Raw genomic sequence first — 16973 nt, 5'->3', positions numbered from 1 at the left:
CGAAATTCCAGTACCAAGCTCCAGTCAAAACAAATTAAATCAGTACCAAGGCCGCTGGCACGGAAGCACGGAGATTTATGTGCCTGGTGTGGACTGCGGTGGAAGCAAGTTCTGAACTTGAGAATTCTCTTTGGTGACTTGAGATTCTATCATTCTAACAAAGAAGATGTTTATATTCGTCAGAAAAGAAAGAAGATGTTTGTCGTCGAGACAGAATCTCCAGCGACCCTTTTTCCTGCGCGCACTCAAATGCGATTCCCACACAAATAGGAAAAGAAAAAGCGTAAAGAAGTGTGACGCACAGGCACAGCTCACGCAGCGACATGATCACCATCTGATAAAAAACTGAGGCAATCCCATCACAAAGAGATGAAATAAAAGAAGAAACGGTGCCATGTCCTGTCCTCTCCTCTCCTCACTGAGACTCAGACGACCTCCCGTCGCCTCTTCTCCACACTCACCTCCGGCTCCAAGGCATAAACCTCTCCCTCCCTCCCTATCTGGCAATCATCATTGTCAACAATGGCGGAACCCAAGGCGGCCAAGAGCAAGTCGTCGTCCAAGTCCAAGAAACACCACCACCAACCGGGGGACGGCGAGGCGTCCAAGAAGGCCACCAAGGCGAAGGCCGAGGCCACGGCCGCACCGGCGCCGTCGCTCGACGCGCACTTCAAGCCGTGCGCCGACGTGGCGGGCCTCCGCTTCGGCGCTCAGCTCGTCACGCGCGCGCTCACCGTGCGCCGCGCCGGGCCGCTCGAGCTGCCGCACCTGCTCCGAGTAGCCGTCCCTGACGCCGGCACCGGGCAGGATGCCAAGGACAAAGGGACGCAGCCGCTGTCGTTCGCGCCGACGACGACCGCGTACATCCCGACCAACTTCGCCATCCTGGCGCACCACGCGTGGCACACGCTCACGCTCGGGCTCGGCACCAAGAACTCCAAGGCTGCCGTCTTCGTCTTCGAGTCAGCCGCCATGAAGGCCATCGCCGACGCCGCCTGGCCGCAGGTCCTGCCGCTCGGGGACGTCGGAAAGCGCCTCCTCCGTGCCGCCCCGGGCGCGCCGGAGATGGCCCGCTTCAAGTTCCGCAAGGGCTGCGTCACCTTCTACATCTACGCCGTCCGGACCGCCCGCGCGCGCGGCTTCGCGCGCGCCGACGAGCTCAGGGCGGTCATCGAGGCAGTCGCCAAGCTCAAGGACTTCTTGGACCACACTGCCATGCTCGCGCTTCCGGGTCAGAGGAGCATTGACGCCGCCGCTCCGGTCGGCATCGTGCATTGATGCAAACTTACATTTGCTTTTCTGTATAGAGATATCTTCTTCCTTCTTCTCCTTTCGTTCTGGCGTGTGATTAATTTCTGAATGTGGCATCTAAAAAAAAAACTGAATGTGAGCACTTGTTTTGTGGATTGAGATGCTGAGAAATTCCTGAAACTCTCCAATTAGTCCATTGGCGATTGGCATCAGGAGATGTAACTGTAATTCACTCTTAGCCTTAGGCATATGTTCCAGGTTGGAAAATGGGAAGCTGATCTTAGCCCTCTGCAATATTATAAGTGAATCTTCAACAGTCTAAGTCTGATGCTTCAGTTGAGGAGCATCCATACAGAGATGAAGTGCTGAGCTGAACTCCATCATTGTCTCAAGTTGAGCTGTACTTTACAGCCATGAGATTCTAGTTCCAGGTCACAGGTCTACAGAACGAAAGCTATATGATATTCCTCCTCACTGTGTGGCCATATTCTACAGCTCCACTGGCAAAGAATAGTTGGTTTATTTTTATTTGTGTAATACTGCTACGTAAAAGCCACAAATGTTTTGGAAACATAGCAATCTATACTCCCTTCGATCTCAAATAATTGCCGTAGTTTTAAACTAAGGTTAGATCAACCTTAGTTCAAAACCACAACACTCATTATCGATAATAGGGACCGAGGGAATATCATTTTCTACCACATTGGTGAGAACCAATTCAGAAGTACAGAAAAAGGCTCAAGCAAGCTCAAAAGGAGGATGCATAGTACAATTCACGATCTTGGTACTGACACAATGATAATCGCATCGACCTGTCACCATAACCCACATGGATGTAAAACAATGCACGCCAACCTGGAGCACACAGCTGGTAGTGGGCAGAAGGTGACCAACCTGACCTGCTCACCCAAACTGCCAATGACCAAGCTCCAAAAACAGGCAATGTGATCATGCCCAGACCACAGGAAACCTCCAAGCATGGTGCTGTTGATGGCATGATGCGAGTTCATGTGCATCATCCTACATTCTTTGCTCTCAAACAAAAGTAATTGCATCAACAAAGGGCAAGGCAAAAGGCACCTTTACAGATCTTGCAAAAGGATGTTTCATCATTACACAGCAATACCAGGAAGCCTACTAAAGAAGTTGAGATCCATGAATTTACCAAGATATGAAGCCAGGAACAGGGTAAGATTCAGAAATGCCAACTCTTCTCGACAAGATATCAAAGGACATATATATCGATCTATTAAGTAGTAGCAATCTGGCACTTAACGGTAGGAAGGGGTTCGATACAATAGTTCAAGTAATTTTATTTAACAGGATAACCAGCAGTGGGTTCATGAAGCACTTAAAACTTTCCAGGATTACAAACTGATCCTGACCAGATGGCAGTGTTAGAAACTTGGAAGGGGCAGGAACACATCATCTTATTAGTCGGGTGTGGCAACACCTTGGTTGAGCTCAGCAAATCGCATGCCAACCCTCATGGAGTGCTTCAGGAACTTCTCGGCGCAGCGGCGCACACATGACTCCTCTTGCTTGTCCAGCGTCTTCCTCCGGAATGTGTCAACACAGTCCTTGAAGCATGTCTCCACCAGCGCATTGTACATCCGTAGACTGAAACAACAAAGCAAAATCGCAAGCATTGTTCAGTTGAAGATGTTACAATGTCAAAACTATCAGATAGTTGCTTAAAAAATTTGAAAGAGAATAAGCAGTATTAAGTTGTGGTAGGGGTGACAGATTTATGAATGACCAATCTGTCCACTCCCGACTATATACACAAGGTATTTATGTCACAAAGATGAAGGGTCATTCTAGTAGGCAGTACTATTTTCAAACCATCGGACATAATTATTTCACCACAAATGTTAATTACGTTACCTGTGGTAACACACACAATCAGCTAGATGTTTTATAACAAAATTAATGACCTTTTATCAACTCCAGCATAAACCAATGGAACAATTCTGAGAGTAATAACATAAACAGCAATTTAGTAAACTTCTGCAACAACTAACAAAAGTAACCCAGATAACATATGTTCTTGCACTTCTGGTACCAGAATCTACACCAAAATGAAAGACCACTGCATCTGAATAGCTTTATAGAAAACTAAACTACACATTCAACAAGCTATTTTTTTTCCTGCAGGGTAATCAACAAGCTATTTAATGCAAGGCTGCACGCTTCATCCAGAATAGGCACGAACCTAACTCAGCTACGTGAGATAATCCGACCACAATAGCCACTCAAACCCAAGTAACTAATCTCAAGTTTCAACTATCTAGGCAGAACAGCAGGCAGCTCAAATTTAAACCTATCTCGCGTTATTTGAAACTTCAAGGGGCTGCAAACTAACAAAAATCATGTGTATACCTGGAAACTAAGCGCACTAATTCTATCGAGCTCGCACTCAATCTCCTACAGGTCATATCTGAAAGAAATCATTGCCCAAGTGCCGCAGATACACATCTTCAGTAACTTATTCCTCCTCCATGAAAAAACGCAAACGCACACGAGCGCCGACCTAATCACTGGTTTTCGGGTGGCGCAAGATACAAGCTCCGACAGAAAGCTATCGAAATCAGATCGCAGACGGGACAGAGATCGAGAGGCCGTATTATCAGGGGTGCGTGTGCCGTGTACCTGTCACGCATCTGGAGCTGCTCGATCATGGCGGACATGCGCATCTTGTCCTCGTCGGGGAGGTTGTCGATGTCGCCGAGCATGCTCTTGTCCATGGTTGCCGCCGCCGCCGCCGCACGGCGAGGAAGCTAGGGTTCTGGGAGAGGGGAGAGGAGAGACGGCGAGATCTAAAACCTCGAGGGACGCGTTTTCCTTTTCTTTTATCAGATATACACCAGGCGTTATGCTGGGCTCATCGTCCATATTGGGCCTGGCCCTTTGGGTTTCATGAGTGACAAGCTCCCTTCTTTCAGATTCAGCCCGAAACATGGCAAAAGCAAGGTTTTTAGTCCGGTTGTATCTTACCCAGTCATGAAAAAATAAATTAACATAAACGGCTAGGGTTTGACAGAGGAGTGGCCGCTGAAAATTTACACGGATCCTCTCATTCTGTTGTCATCTTGACGCTGAGAGATGAGAGGGCCTCTTATTTCAGAGTTTTGCGTTTCCGTTAGCGTCTTTGTACTTTTATGAAGTTGTCTCTCGGTCGTTGGAGTGCATGGAGCGAGAGATGTTTGTGTCATTACATTTTTATTTATTCATAATAGTTGAGTTTATATTATTGTGTCATATTATTTTTGTATGTTTCATGCATTATGAAGTTGGAATCTTTCATCGATATCATGGTGAAGATCTTGTGGTTCGACAACCTATACTTTCACGGGATTATTCTCCACCCAAGTATGTTCATCTATTTGGATGGACGACTCTCAAAATAGGATTTTGTCCTACTTTATAATTAAAAAAGCCATAATAATATCCATACAACAAGTTGAAGTACAATGAAATAAAATAGTATATTGGGGCGTCAGCACAAACACGCTCAAGAAAAGCATAAGAGAAATTTTAAAAAGACCACCAAGTGGCCACAAACTCAAGGGCGGCAACATGCATCACGTCCATCATAAGACCGAGACGCTCGCGGTTATGCTATTTAGTCAACGGGTGTGAGTGCTATAAAAAAAGCAAGAAATTGAAAGACCGAGAAAAAGGTTTGTCTAAGAAAGACCCTTTGAACCACCATCTAATTATGCGTCGCCCATAACGTTCAAGGAAGTACCCCAAAACCAAGCTAGAAAGAGGTGTCTCTTCCTATCAGTCTAGTTGGCACTGGTTTGAAGGAACCCATCCACGTCCAGGGTGTCCAGGGCCTCCTAGTCAGGCCCTAGAGCTTCACAGAAAAACTCAAAAGAACTCCTGCAACCATGGAAGAGAAGAGGATGTGGGTTCCCACCTTCGGGACACCACAAAGAGGGCACAAATCATTCTCGGGGCATGTCGTGGTTTTGTTATGGTAGATGTCCTCGAGAGAGAACTTAGATGTGAGGCCATCGCAACTAGGTAGTAGCTTGAACAGGGTTGATCGGAATCGAGAGACGCGAGTTTTACCAAAGTTCGGCCCCTCCCGGTGGAGGTAAAAGCCTACATCCTACTTGATTGCCATTGATGGTGATGATGATCTCAGCGCCAATTGGCATCGCGGGTCATCTATTTAGAGAAAGAAAAGGAGACGTACAATGATACAAGGACTCATGCAAACTTTGATTTATCTAGTTCGATCCACTAAATAAAACATAGTGATATGTTTATTTTTCTACCACACAAACAAAAGACACGTGAAGATGCTGGGAGAACTTTTGACGTACGTGAAAAGGAAGTATTCGAAAACCTATGTGTTGTGATTTCTCTGTGAGAAAATTGTTTTACGCATGAGTACCATCGTCGATATTGGTTTTCTCGTGTTGAACCATAAGGTTCAATCCCTCTACTTCACGTACATTGTGTGCGCGACCGAGAGATTGATGTTGCCGTAGATGGAGTGTGGTGAAAGATTGGACCGCAATAACAGATGGATCTCACCATCAAAGTTCGGTCTATATGAGAGGTGTTGTCAATGAATGCCCAATGCCTTTATGTGAATGTTTATTCTTAATAACTGAGGTAATTGTTGGGGAACGTTGCATGAGAAACAAAAAAATTCCTACGCACACATAAGATTTATCCATGGTGTTGACCATCTACGAGAGGAGAGATCGGATCCACATACCCTTGTAGATCGATAAGCGAGAAGCGTTAAGAAACACGGTTGATGTAGTCAAACGTCTTTGCGATCCAAATCTCAAGTCGATCCAATCATGATCTAGTGCCGAACGGATGACACCTCCGCGTTCAACACACGTACAGCTCGATGACGATCTCCGCCTTCTTGATCCGGCAAGAGAGACGAAGAGGTAGCTGAATTCTCTGGTAGCACGACGGCGTGACGGTGATGATGGTGGAGCTACTCTGACGGGGCTTTGTCGTGCCATATCGAAATAACTGCGGGGTGTCGTGAGGTGGTGGAGGGAGAGAGGGTTGCGCCGTCGCTTGTGGTGCAAAAAGCCTCTCTACCCTCCATTATATATAGGAGGGAGGGAGGGGTGGCGCCCTAGGGATTTGTACTAGGGTTCGGCCGGTGCAAGGAAGAGTCCTCCTCCAAGTCTGTTTGGTGGAGGAGAACTCCTCTCCCTATTTGGTTTGGCCCCACCACTCTCTCTTTCTCCACTTCGGCCGAATAGGCCCTCTTGAGCTGGCTACCCAGCCCACCAAGGGCAGGTGCACCACCCTTGGGCCTGTTTGGTCCTCTCTCGGGTGGGTGGCCCCTCCCGGTGGAACTCCGGAACCCATTCGTCACTCACGGTACTTTATCGGTAACGCATGAAATCCTTCGGGAAGCCAAATGGACACTTCCTATATATCAATCTTCGTCTCTGGATCATTCCGGAACCCCTCATGACGTACGAGATCTCATCCAGTACTCCGAACAACATTCGGTTACCAACATCAATAATTCAACTATACCGAAACGTTACCGAACCTTAAGTGTGCAGACCGTGCGGGTTCGAGAACTATGTAGACATGACCGAGACACTCTCCGGTCAATATCCAATAGCGGGACCTAGATGCATATTGGATCCTACATATTCTACGAAGATCTTAATCGGTTGAACTTTTATGTCAAGGATTCAGTTAATCCCATATAACATTCCCTTTGTCCTTCGGTATGTTACTTGCCCGAGATTCGATCGTCGGTATCTCTATACCTATTTGAATCTTGTTAGCGACAAATCTCTTTACTCGTTTGGTAATACAAAATCACGTGGCTAACTTTTAGTCACAATGCTTGCAAGGCTTGTTGTGATGTTGTATTGCCGAGTGGGCCCAAGATACCTCTCCATCATACGGAGTAACAAATCCCAGTCTTGATCCATGCTAACTCAAAGGACACCTTCGGAGATACCTGTAGAGAACCTTTATAGTCACCCAGTTACGTTGCGATGTTTGATACACACAAGGTATTCTTTCGGTGTCAGTGAGTTACATAATCTCATGGTCATAGTAACATATACTTGACATGCAGAAAAACAGTAGCAATAAAATTACACGATCACATGCCACGTTCATAGTTTGGGTCTTGTCCATCACACCATTCTCCTCATGATGTGATCCCGTTATCAAATGACAACTCATGTCTATGGTTAGGAAACCTTGACCATCTTTGATCAACGAGCTAGTCAACTAGAGTCTTACTAGGGACAGTGTGTTGTCTATGTATCCACACATGTATCTAAGTTTCCATTCAATACAATTCTAGCATGGATAATAAATGATTATCTTGAATAAGGAAATATAATAATAACTATTTTATTATTGCATCTAGGGCATATTTCCAACAATATCCCACTTGCACTAGAGTCAATAATGTAGCTCACATCACTATGTGATTTAGAATGTAACGAATCTAACACCCATATAGTTCTGGTGTTGATCATGTTTTGCTCGTATAAGAGGCTTAGTCAACGGGTTTGCAACATTCGTACCCGTGTTCACTTTTGCAAATATTTATGTCCTCCTCCTTGATGTAATTGCAGATGGAATTGAAGCGTCGCTTTATGTGTCTGGTCCTCTTGTGAAACATTGGTCCGTTGCCTAGAGCAATGGCACGAGTGTTGTCATAGAATAGAGTCATTGGATCGAGTGCACTTGGCACAACTCCAAGATCTATCATGAACTGCTTCATCCAGACACCTTCTTTAGCCGCTTCCGAGGCAGCTATGTACTCTGCTTCGCATGTAGAATCATCTACCACACTTTGCTTGGAACTGCACCACCTTACTGCACCATCATTAAGAATAAATATGTATCCAGTTTGTGACTTAGAGTCATCTGGATCAGTGTTAAAGCTTGCATCGACGTAACCCTTTACGGCGAGCTCTTTGTCACCTCCATAAACGAGAAACATTTCCTTAGTCCTTTTCACGTACTTCAGAATATTCTTGACCGCTGTCTAGTGCTCCATTCCTGGATTACTTTGAAACCTTCCCGCCATACTTATGGCAAGGCTGACATCAGGTCTTGTCAACAACATTTCATACATGATAGACCCTATGGCTGCAGCATAGGGGACGACACTCATCTTTTCTCTATCTTCTGCAGTTACTGGGCATTGAGTCTTACTCAACTTTATACCTTGTAAAACAGGCAATAACCCTTTCTTGGACTATTCCATTTTGAACTTCTTCAAAACTTTATCAAGGTATGTGCTCTGCGAAAGTCCTATCAAGCGTCTTGATCTATCTCTATAGATCTTGATGCCCAATATGTAAGCAGCTTCTCCCAGGTCCTTCAATGAAAAACTTCTATTCAAATAATCCTTTACGTTTCCAAAAGTTCTATATAATTTCCAATTAGCAATATTTCATCCACATATAATATTAGAAACGCTATAGAGCGCCCACTCACTTTCTTGTAAATACAAGCTTCTCCATAAGCTTGAATAAACCCAAACACCTTGATCACCTCATTAAAACGCTGATTCCAACTCCGAGATGCTTGTACCAGTCCATAAATGGATCTTTGGAGTTTGCATACTTTGCCAGCATTCTTTGGATTGACAAAACCTTCTGGTTGCATCATATACAACTCTTCCTTAAGGAAACAATTAAGGAACACTGTTTTGACATCCATCTGCCAAATTTCATAATCGAAAAACACAGCTATTGCTAACATGATTCTGACGGACTTAAGCATTGCTACGGGTGAGAAAGTCTCGTCGTAGTCAACTCCTTGACCTTGTGAAAAACCCTTTGCCACAAGTCGAGCTTTATAGACGGTGACATTACCGTTTGCGTCCGTCTTCTTCTTAAAGATCCATTTATTCTGAATAGCCTTTCGCCCTTCAGGTAATACTTCTAAAGTCCATACTTTATTTTCATACATGGATCCGATCTCGAACTTCATGGCATCTAACCATTTGTTGGAATATGCGCCCACCATTGCTTCTCCATAGATCGTAGGTTCATCGTTGTCTAACAACATGATTGATAAGACAGGGTTGCCGTACCACTCATGTGACGGCCCGAGACCGACGCTCCAATAGATCCCCCTTTTATTCCGTTGTCGCTGTGTTATTATTTGTTTTCCGCATGTATCATCGCACCATGCGCATCATCTGCATTGCATTGGCACTCCGTTGCCGCTAGTTTTCAAAACTTGCATCCGTTACTAGTTGTCGGTTCTCTCTGTTTTTGTTGTTGACCGTTTTGAGACCAACCACACACGCACGCGTCCATGGCACTGCAAAATTCTTGTTTTTAAAAGTGTGTTATAAATATTCTTGGATGGTGTTGAAACTTGGTGTGCGGTCTTGTTTTAATGTAGGTAGGCTGCCTGCCAATTTTCGTCGCAACCGGGGGCCGTTTGACGCCCGAACGGTCGACCGTAGCGGCACCGTCTTTGGTGTATCAATGAACGTTTGTCCGTGTTTTAAAAACTTGTGTCATGGGCTGTCATTTCCCTCTCATCTCAGTCCAAGCCTCTCTACACAGCCCAATAACCTATCCTAACCCTAGGGCGCAACTGGAGCCGTCCGATCGAGATCGGAGGGCCCGAAAACGCCCCAAATAGCTAACCCTAGCCTTGTTTGTCTATAAATAGGTAGCTAACCCTAATCTCTCCTTGTTTTCCGTGCCCAAACCCTAGCAGCCACCAACCACAGCCGACAGCCTCCTGCCACCTCGAGTCAGGCCCGCCCGAGCCCATCTGGACCCGGGTCCGCCACCGCGAGCCTCTACCCGAGCTCCCATGGCGTGCAACCTCGCCTCGTGTGCTCCTCCCGTGCACAGCACTTGTCCGGCCCCGCCGGCGCGCCACTCATGCGAGATCCCGCCACCAGGTCGAGCCCATCGCCCTGGCCTCGCTTCCTCCCTCGTCTAACTCCCTCTCCCCCTTCTTCTGTGCAGGACCCGACCCCCATGGCGCCGCCGCCTTCCACCTCAATCTCCGCGCCGCTACCCCGATCCGGCCAGATCCTACCAGATCCGGTGTGTGGGACCCCATCCCCGAGCTCCGCCTCCCTCAGGCCCCGCGTCGGCGCTCGATCCGCCTTGTGCGCCGCCTCCGCCATGCCCCTGCATGCGAGAGCACGAGGGAAGGCCCCCGCATCCAGCCGGCCCAGTGCTCGCCCCGCCTCCCTCTCGCAGGCCTGCCTCGGCGTGCCTTCTCTTCTCCTTGGGCCGTGCCCACCAAGGTGATCCCCGAGCCCATCTATTCCCTGCCCCCGACATGATTTAGAAATATTGTGCATGCCCAGATTCGGCCTGTGTAGTTTGTTTCAGGTTTCTGCGAACTAGTAATCACGAAATAACCTATTATTAAAACATATGTATCTTTTTATTCGTGCGTCGGATCGCAGCGAATTATATATGTAACTTGACTAGATTTTTGCATAGATTAGTATTCTACAACATGCACACATGTTTTAAGTGGTTTGACTTGTCGTTTACCTAGATTTGTGTGCTGTCTTATTAGGATAAATATTTCGTAGATATTTTTGTGCGCGTTTGGATTGTTCAAATCATGTAGATAAACTGTTCATGTTGTTGCAACCCCTTGCCATTTATTTTAGAAATAGTTGTCGTGCCATTTTTATGTAGGTGTCATCAACAGTTTGTTATGTCGTGCTTAGGACATATTCTCGCATATATATGTGGCGTTAGTTTTATTTTTCAACCCCACATAATATATATGTTTTCGGGGTAGAAAAATCCATAGAATTTATCTGTGCATTTAGTTTTGTCTTTCGAGTACGTTAGTGTGCATGATATTTTGCCATGTTGCCCTTTTGTTTATTTTGTGTGATTTATTTCGTGCAAGATATGAATTAGTTTTGAACTAGAGATATGCCCTTGGATATGCATGCTAGCCCCTGTTAATTTTGGTTGCTATAGAAATCCATGTTTAGGTGTTCTTTTCTTGTTGCCAATATGCTAGAAGTAGTGCTGTTTGGAGATGCTGAAATATTTCCAAGTCTGAGGTCTGTAATATTTTGTTATTGTCTTGCCATGCGATTTGCTAGTGTTCTACATCTCCTTTGGGGTTGGTGCAATGGAGTTATTTGTAGTCCTTAAGATTCTCTAGCATTCTGTAAATTTTCATCCCATTCTATGCCCTGTAGCATATAGTTTTACTGCTATCAGTATGCCTTCTAGTTGAAAAACTGCACTATCAAAACTGTTATTTTCTCTAAGTCTGAAACTGTGTGCGAGATGCCATTTTGTGAGTTCTTTTCCTAGTGTTCAAGCTTCCATGCTAGTTGTATTTAGTAGGGTGTTGTTGTGCATCTGGACCACTACTGCCTCATGTCTTGTTTGAGCATTTTAGAATTATGTAGCTTGTTGTTTTAGGGTGTTGAAAATGCCATGTTGCTGTTTTGGGCATATTGTAGTTATTTCTTGTTTTGCTTGTAGTTGTCGAACCGTTGCTCTGTTTGGAACGTTTCATATATGAAACTTGCTTATAATCTCATGTAGTTACATAATATGTTGTTGCCTTCTTGGTTTGGAATGTTTGTGGTTGTCATTTGCATACATATTGCATTCATGTCATCATATCTTGCGATGATCATATCTTTTGAACCGTAGCTCCGTTTGCAATGATCTCTATGTGTAAATTGATTGGAATGACACGTAGTATCACATGAACCACTTTATTTTGCTATTTAAAAATATTAAAACATGTTAGTTCAGATCTGGACAGAATTCTAATTTAACGTGTGGGGTCATTTCGGAGATGCTATAAGTCGTTTCCGACCTCATTTAAAATGCCTATATAGGTAGTTTAATTACGCTTCACCTCTTGCCATGTTTAACAATATTTTAATATTTATGTGATAATAACCGGGAGTGAACTAAATATTTTAATGTGGAGTTTCGTCAATATGCAACATGCATCATATTTGGTTATGCATCATATCGTGCATGTGCCGTGGTGAATATCTTCTGTTGATTCTTGTTTCTGGTTAGCTTCGTCTCGATAGAGTTCCTGAGCATGTCGGAATGTGAGGACCCATTCGACTACGTTAGTTCGTGTGCTTCACGGAGTCGTTCTTCTTCCAAGGAGGATCTCACGCAAGATGATCATCTCCTTAGATACCATTACTATCATTGCCATGCTAGTTGTATCATTTGTATCGTTATGTCTCGTTTCCTACTGATAACCCACAAGTATAAGGGATCGCAACAGTTTTCGAGGGTAGAGTATTCAACCCAAATTTATTGATTCGACACAAGGGGAAGCCAAAGGATATTCTCGAGTATTAGCAGTTGAGTTGTCAATTCAACCACACCTGAAAGACTTAGTATCTGTAGCAAAGTATCAGTAGCAAGGTGGTGTGATAGCAGCAGTAGCAACAGTAACAGTAGCAGCAGTGACAGCAGTAGTGACAGAGTAACAGTAGCAGTAGTGATGACAGTAGCGACAAAGTAACAGTAGCAGCAGTGACAGCAGTAGCGGCAAAGTAACGTAGCAAGGACCAGTAGGAAAAACTCATAGGCATTGGATCGATGATGGATAATTATGCCAGATGATATTCATCATGCAACAATTATAACACTTTGAGATATGTAACTAGCTCTAGTTCGTCAATGTAATGTAGGCATGTATTCCGTATGTAGTCATACATGCTTAGGGAAAAGAACTTGCATGACATCTATTGTCCATCCCTCCCGTGGGAGCGGGTCCTAATGGAAACTACGGGATATTAAGGTTCTCCTTTTAATAGAGAACCGGAACAAAGCATTAGCACTTAGTGAATACATGAACTCCTCATACTATGGTCATCTCCGGGAGTGGTTCCGGCTATTGTCACTCCGGGGTTGCCGGGTCATAACACATAGTAAGTGACTACAACTTGCAAGATAGGATCTAGAACACACATATATTGACGAGAACATAATAGGTTCAGATCTGAAATCATGGCACTCGGGCCCTAGTGACAAGCATTAAGCATGGCAAAGTAGTAGCAACATCAATCTCAGAACATAGTGGATACTAGGGATCAATCCCCATCAAAACTAACTCGATTACATGATAGATCTCATCCAACCCATCACCGTCCAGCAAGCCTACGATGAGATTACTCACGAACGGTGAAGAGCATCATGGAATTGTCGATGAAGGAAGGTTGGTGATGACGATGGTGACGATCTCCCCTCTCCGGAGCCTAGAACGGACTCTAGATCTGCCCTCCAGAGGAAGAACAGGTGGTGGCCGCACCTCCGTATCGTAAAACGCGATGAACTCTTCTCCTTGATTTTTTTTCTGGACAAAAGGGACTAAATAGAATTGGAGTTTGAGGCGGCGGAGATCTGAGGGCCCCACAAGCCTAGTTGGTGCGGCCAGGGGGGCCGCGCCTGGTTGGCTTGTGGGCTCCTCGCTCCACTCCTCCGGTTGATTCTTGCGCTAGTATTTTTGATATATTCCACAAAAAATCCTCTTAAATTTCCAGGTCATTCCGAGAACTTTTATTTCTGCGCAAAAACAACACCATGGCAAGTCTACTGAAAACAACATTAGTCCGGGTTAGTTCCATTCAAATCATGCAAATTAGAGTCCAAAACAAGGGCAAAAGAGTTTGGAAAAGTAGATATGACGGAGACGTATCAACTCCCCCAAGCTTAAAGCCTTGGTTGTCCTCAAGCAATTCAGTTGACAAACTGAAAGAGACAAAAGAAAAACTTTTACGAACTCTGTTTGATCTTGTTGTTGCAATTATGTCTAACTCATATTCAGATTTTCAGCAAGATCCTAAGCTAACCACATAAGCAATGCATTTAGGTCTCATGGCAAACTTATATCAGTGGCATAATAAACTAGCAAGCAATATTAATCAGTTTCAAACAATCATGAAGCAATATGAACAGATGGTATCTCGCTAGCTCTTTCTGAGACCGCAAAACATAAATGCAGAGCACCTTCAAAGACCAAGGGCTGACTGAACATTGTAATTCATGGCAAAGAAGATCCAGTCACAGTCATACTCAATCTCAATTAAAAGCAAAGCATAAAAATGACAGAGGTGCTCTCTAATTAGTGCTTTTATAAGGAGAGGATGACTCAACAGAAACATAAATAGACAGACCCTTCGCAGAAGGAAGCATTGATTTGCAGAGGTGCTAGAGCTCAAGCTTTTAAAACAGAGATAAATAATTTTGGGTGGCATGCTTTCATTGTCAACGCGATGACCAAGAGTTTTCACCATCTTCCATGCTACGCATACTATAGGCGGTTCCCAAACAGAAAAGTAAAGTTTTGACTCCCCCACCACCGATCAATCACACTCCACGGCTAGCCGAATGCTCGGGTGCCGTCCATACCAACAACAATCCAGGGGGAGTTTTGTTTGCAATTATCTTTTAGATTTGAGCATGGAACTGGGCATTCCAATTACCGACCACTTTCTTGTGAGTGATAGTGAATAAACACATATCGAGGATAACACGCCTAGCATGGAAGATACTTATCGCCCCTTGTCACCACATGAGCGGTTCGGGCATGCAAAACAGATTATTACTTGAAGGTTTAGAGAGTGGCACATGCAAATTTACTTGGAACGGTAGGTAGATACCGCATATAGGTAGGTACGGTGGACTCATATGGAACAACTTTGGGTTTATGGAAGTGGATGCACAAGCAGTATTCCCGCTTAGTACAAGTGAAGGCTAGCAAAAGACCGGGAAGCGACCAACTAGAGAGCGACAACAGTCATAAATATGCATTGAGATTAACCAACATTGAGTGCAAGCATGAGTAGGACATAAATCACCATGAACATGAATATCATAGAGGCTATGTTGATTTTGTTTCAACTACATGCGTAAACATGCGCCAAGTCAAGCCACTTGAATCATTCAAAGGAGGATACCATCCTATCATACTACATCATAATCATCTCAAAATTCATGTTGGCATCCAAGACAAACCATTATAAGCTCCTAGCTAATTGAGCATGGCATCAGAAACTATGATCTCTAAGTTTTCATTGCAAACATGCTTCTCTCACAACAAAGCTGAATTAGTAACGATGAGCTAGTCATATTTGCAAAAACAAAATAGATCGAGTTCATACCAGCTTTTCCAGGCTCAGTCACTTCATCATATATCGTCATTATTTCCTTTCACTTGCACGACCGAATGATGTGAACAATAATAAGAGTGCTCGTGCATTGGACTAAGCTGGAATCTGCAAGCAAACACAAAGGAGAAGACAAAGTAATATGGCTCTTTGACAGATAAACACATATGCATGCGAGAGCCACTAAACATTGTAACCATGGTCTTCTACCTTGACCCAAAGAAAAAGAAAACTATTTACACGGGAAAACTCCTAACAAGCAAAGAAGAACGAGAAATCTTTTGGGGTTTTCTCAAACTAGACAAACACACGATAAGAAAGCGAGAAAAAGAAATAAACTAGCATGGATGATACAGTGGCAAAGTGTGAACACCGACTATCAAAGTGAAAGCGCAAGCAAGAATATAAAGTCGGTGAGAAACACGTACTCCCCCAAGCTTAGGCTTTTGGCCTGAGTTGGTCTACTCCCAAGGATGGTCCGGGCGATACCCAAAATCATAATGGGGGTTGTACGGGAGCGCTGCAGCTACCGCCTGAATAGCTGTCTCACGGAGGCGAGCAGCCTTTGCCTCCCTCTCATACTCCTCTGCCTCTCCTCTGGTTATGTAATATCTCCGTTTGACCTGAGAGTCAAAGAAGGCAGGAGCAGGAAGGGTAATGTGGAAAACACAGTGTCGGTTAAATATTAACCGATATAGGAGGGATTCATTATCCCTCTCAAGGAACTGATAGCGTGTCATAGCCGCGCGATCAAGGAAAGTTGTATGGAGCGGGGGATCTCCTTCGCGGATGGGTACTCCAAGAAAATTTGCTATGCGAGTGGCATAGATCCCACCAAGCAAATCCCCTTCATTAGCATTATTATTCAACCTCCTTGCTATTATAGCTCCCATGTTGAAACTTCTATCACCCGTTACTGCGCTCTTAAGAATACTAAGGTCAGGTGCACCAAGGTGACAATGCTCGATCTTGCCGTTAATGCATCTACCTATGAAGAGGGCAAAGTAATGCAAGGCAGGAAAATGAATGCTCCCCATGGTAGCGTGCGTAATATCTCTAGTTTCTCCGACAGTTATACTAGAGAAAAAAAATCTCTAACCGAAGATTTAGTCGAATCATTGAGACTACCCAATCAGGTATCTTCCAAATTCTATTGAAGTCCTCTAAATCCATGGTATACGATTTGTCATAGAGATCAAACAGTACGGATGTGTCACAACCAGCTGAAAATTTGAATCTACGAACAAAAGAGGCAGTGAGAGTAGTATACTATTCACATTTATCGGAGATGAATTCTTCAAGTCCAACATTGTGAACAAGTGTATCAAACTCCTCTTTGAAACCTGCATCAATCATGAATTCATCAGAAGGCCATTCACATGGTTGTACCTGTGCATTCCTCGGTTGGTAAGGACCGGGTTCCCGAATCACGAGACGGGGACCCCTCTTGCTTGAAGAACCACCATGATAGTTTCTCCTGAACATCTTCCTTTTCTGAAAATTTTAGTGACTCAAAGGAAAAGTGAACAAGGCTCAACGAAACTCATAGAAACTACTCCTACAAGTGCCTAGAGGCCAT

At 44.5% G+C, this 16973-nt stretch overlaps 2 protein-coding genes across 2 annotated transcripts; one reads left to right on the top strand and one right to left on the bottom strand.

Moving 5' to 3' along the window:
* Positions 1–281: 281 nt before the first annotated feature.
* Positions 282–1573, top strand: LOC123395538. Its single transcript, XM_045090552.1, has one exon. It carries the CDS (start codon positions 523–525, stop codon positions 1276–1278), a length of 756 nt encoding a protein of 251 aa, XP_044946487.1. The 5' UTR covers positions 282–522; the 3' UTR covers positions 1279–1573.
* An 898-nt stretch (positions 1574–2471) lies between these two features.
* On the bottom strand, positions 2472–4094 carry LOC123395539 (mitochondrial import inner membrane translocase subunit Tim9). Its single transcript, XM_045090553.1, has 2 exons — positions 3904–4094; positions 2472–2871 (listed from the first exon to the last, which is right to left on the bottom strand). The coding sequence occupies exons 1-2, from the start codon at positions 3996–3998 to the stop codon at positions 2685–2687; spliced, it is 282 nt and encodes a 93-aa protein (XP_044946488.1). The 5' UTR covers positions 3999–4094; the 3' UTR covers positions 2472–2684.
* Positions 4095–16973: the final 12879 nt, after the last annotated feature.

The sequence above is a fragment of the Hordeum vulgare genome, chromosome 5H (assembly GCF_904849725.1).
Source record: "Hordeum vulgare subsp. vulgare chromosome 5H, MorexV3_pseudomolecules_assembly, whole genome shotgun sequence".
NCBI classification, from domain to species: Eukaryota; Viridiplantae; Streptophyta; class Magnoliopsida; order Poales; family Poaceae; genus Hordeum; species Hordeum vulgare.
The sequence above is the reverse complement of the archived record's forward strand: the minus strand, read 5'-3'. Positions and strand labels throughout refer to the sequence as shown.

Excerpts from the sequence above, each read along its gene's own strand:
- LOC123395538 (XM_045090552.1), top strand. The coding sequence starts at position 523 with ATGGCGGAACCCAAGGCGGCCAAGAGCAAGTCGTCGTCCAAGTCCAAG.
- LOC123395539 (XM_045090553.1), bottom strand. The coding sequence starts at position 3,998 with ATGGACAAGAGCATGCTCGGCGACATCGACAACCTCCCCGACGAGGAC. Across the intron at positions 2,872-3,903 it reads CAGCTCCAGATGCGTGACAG|TCTACGGATGTACAATGCGC; the intron begins GTACACGGCACA and ends TTGTTGTTTCAG.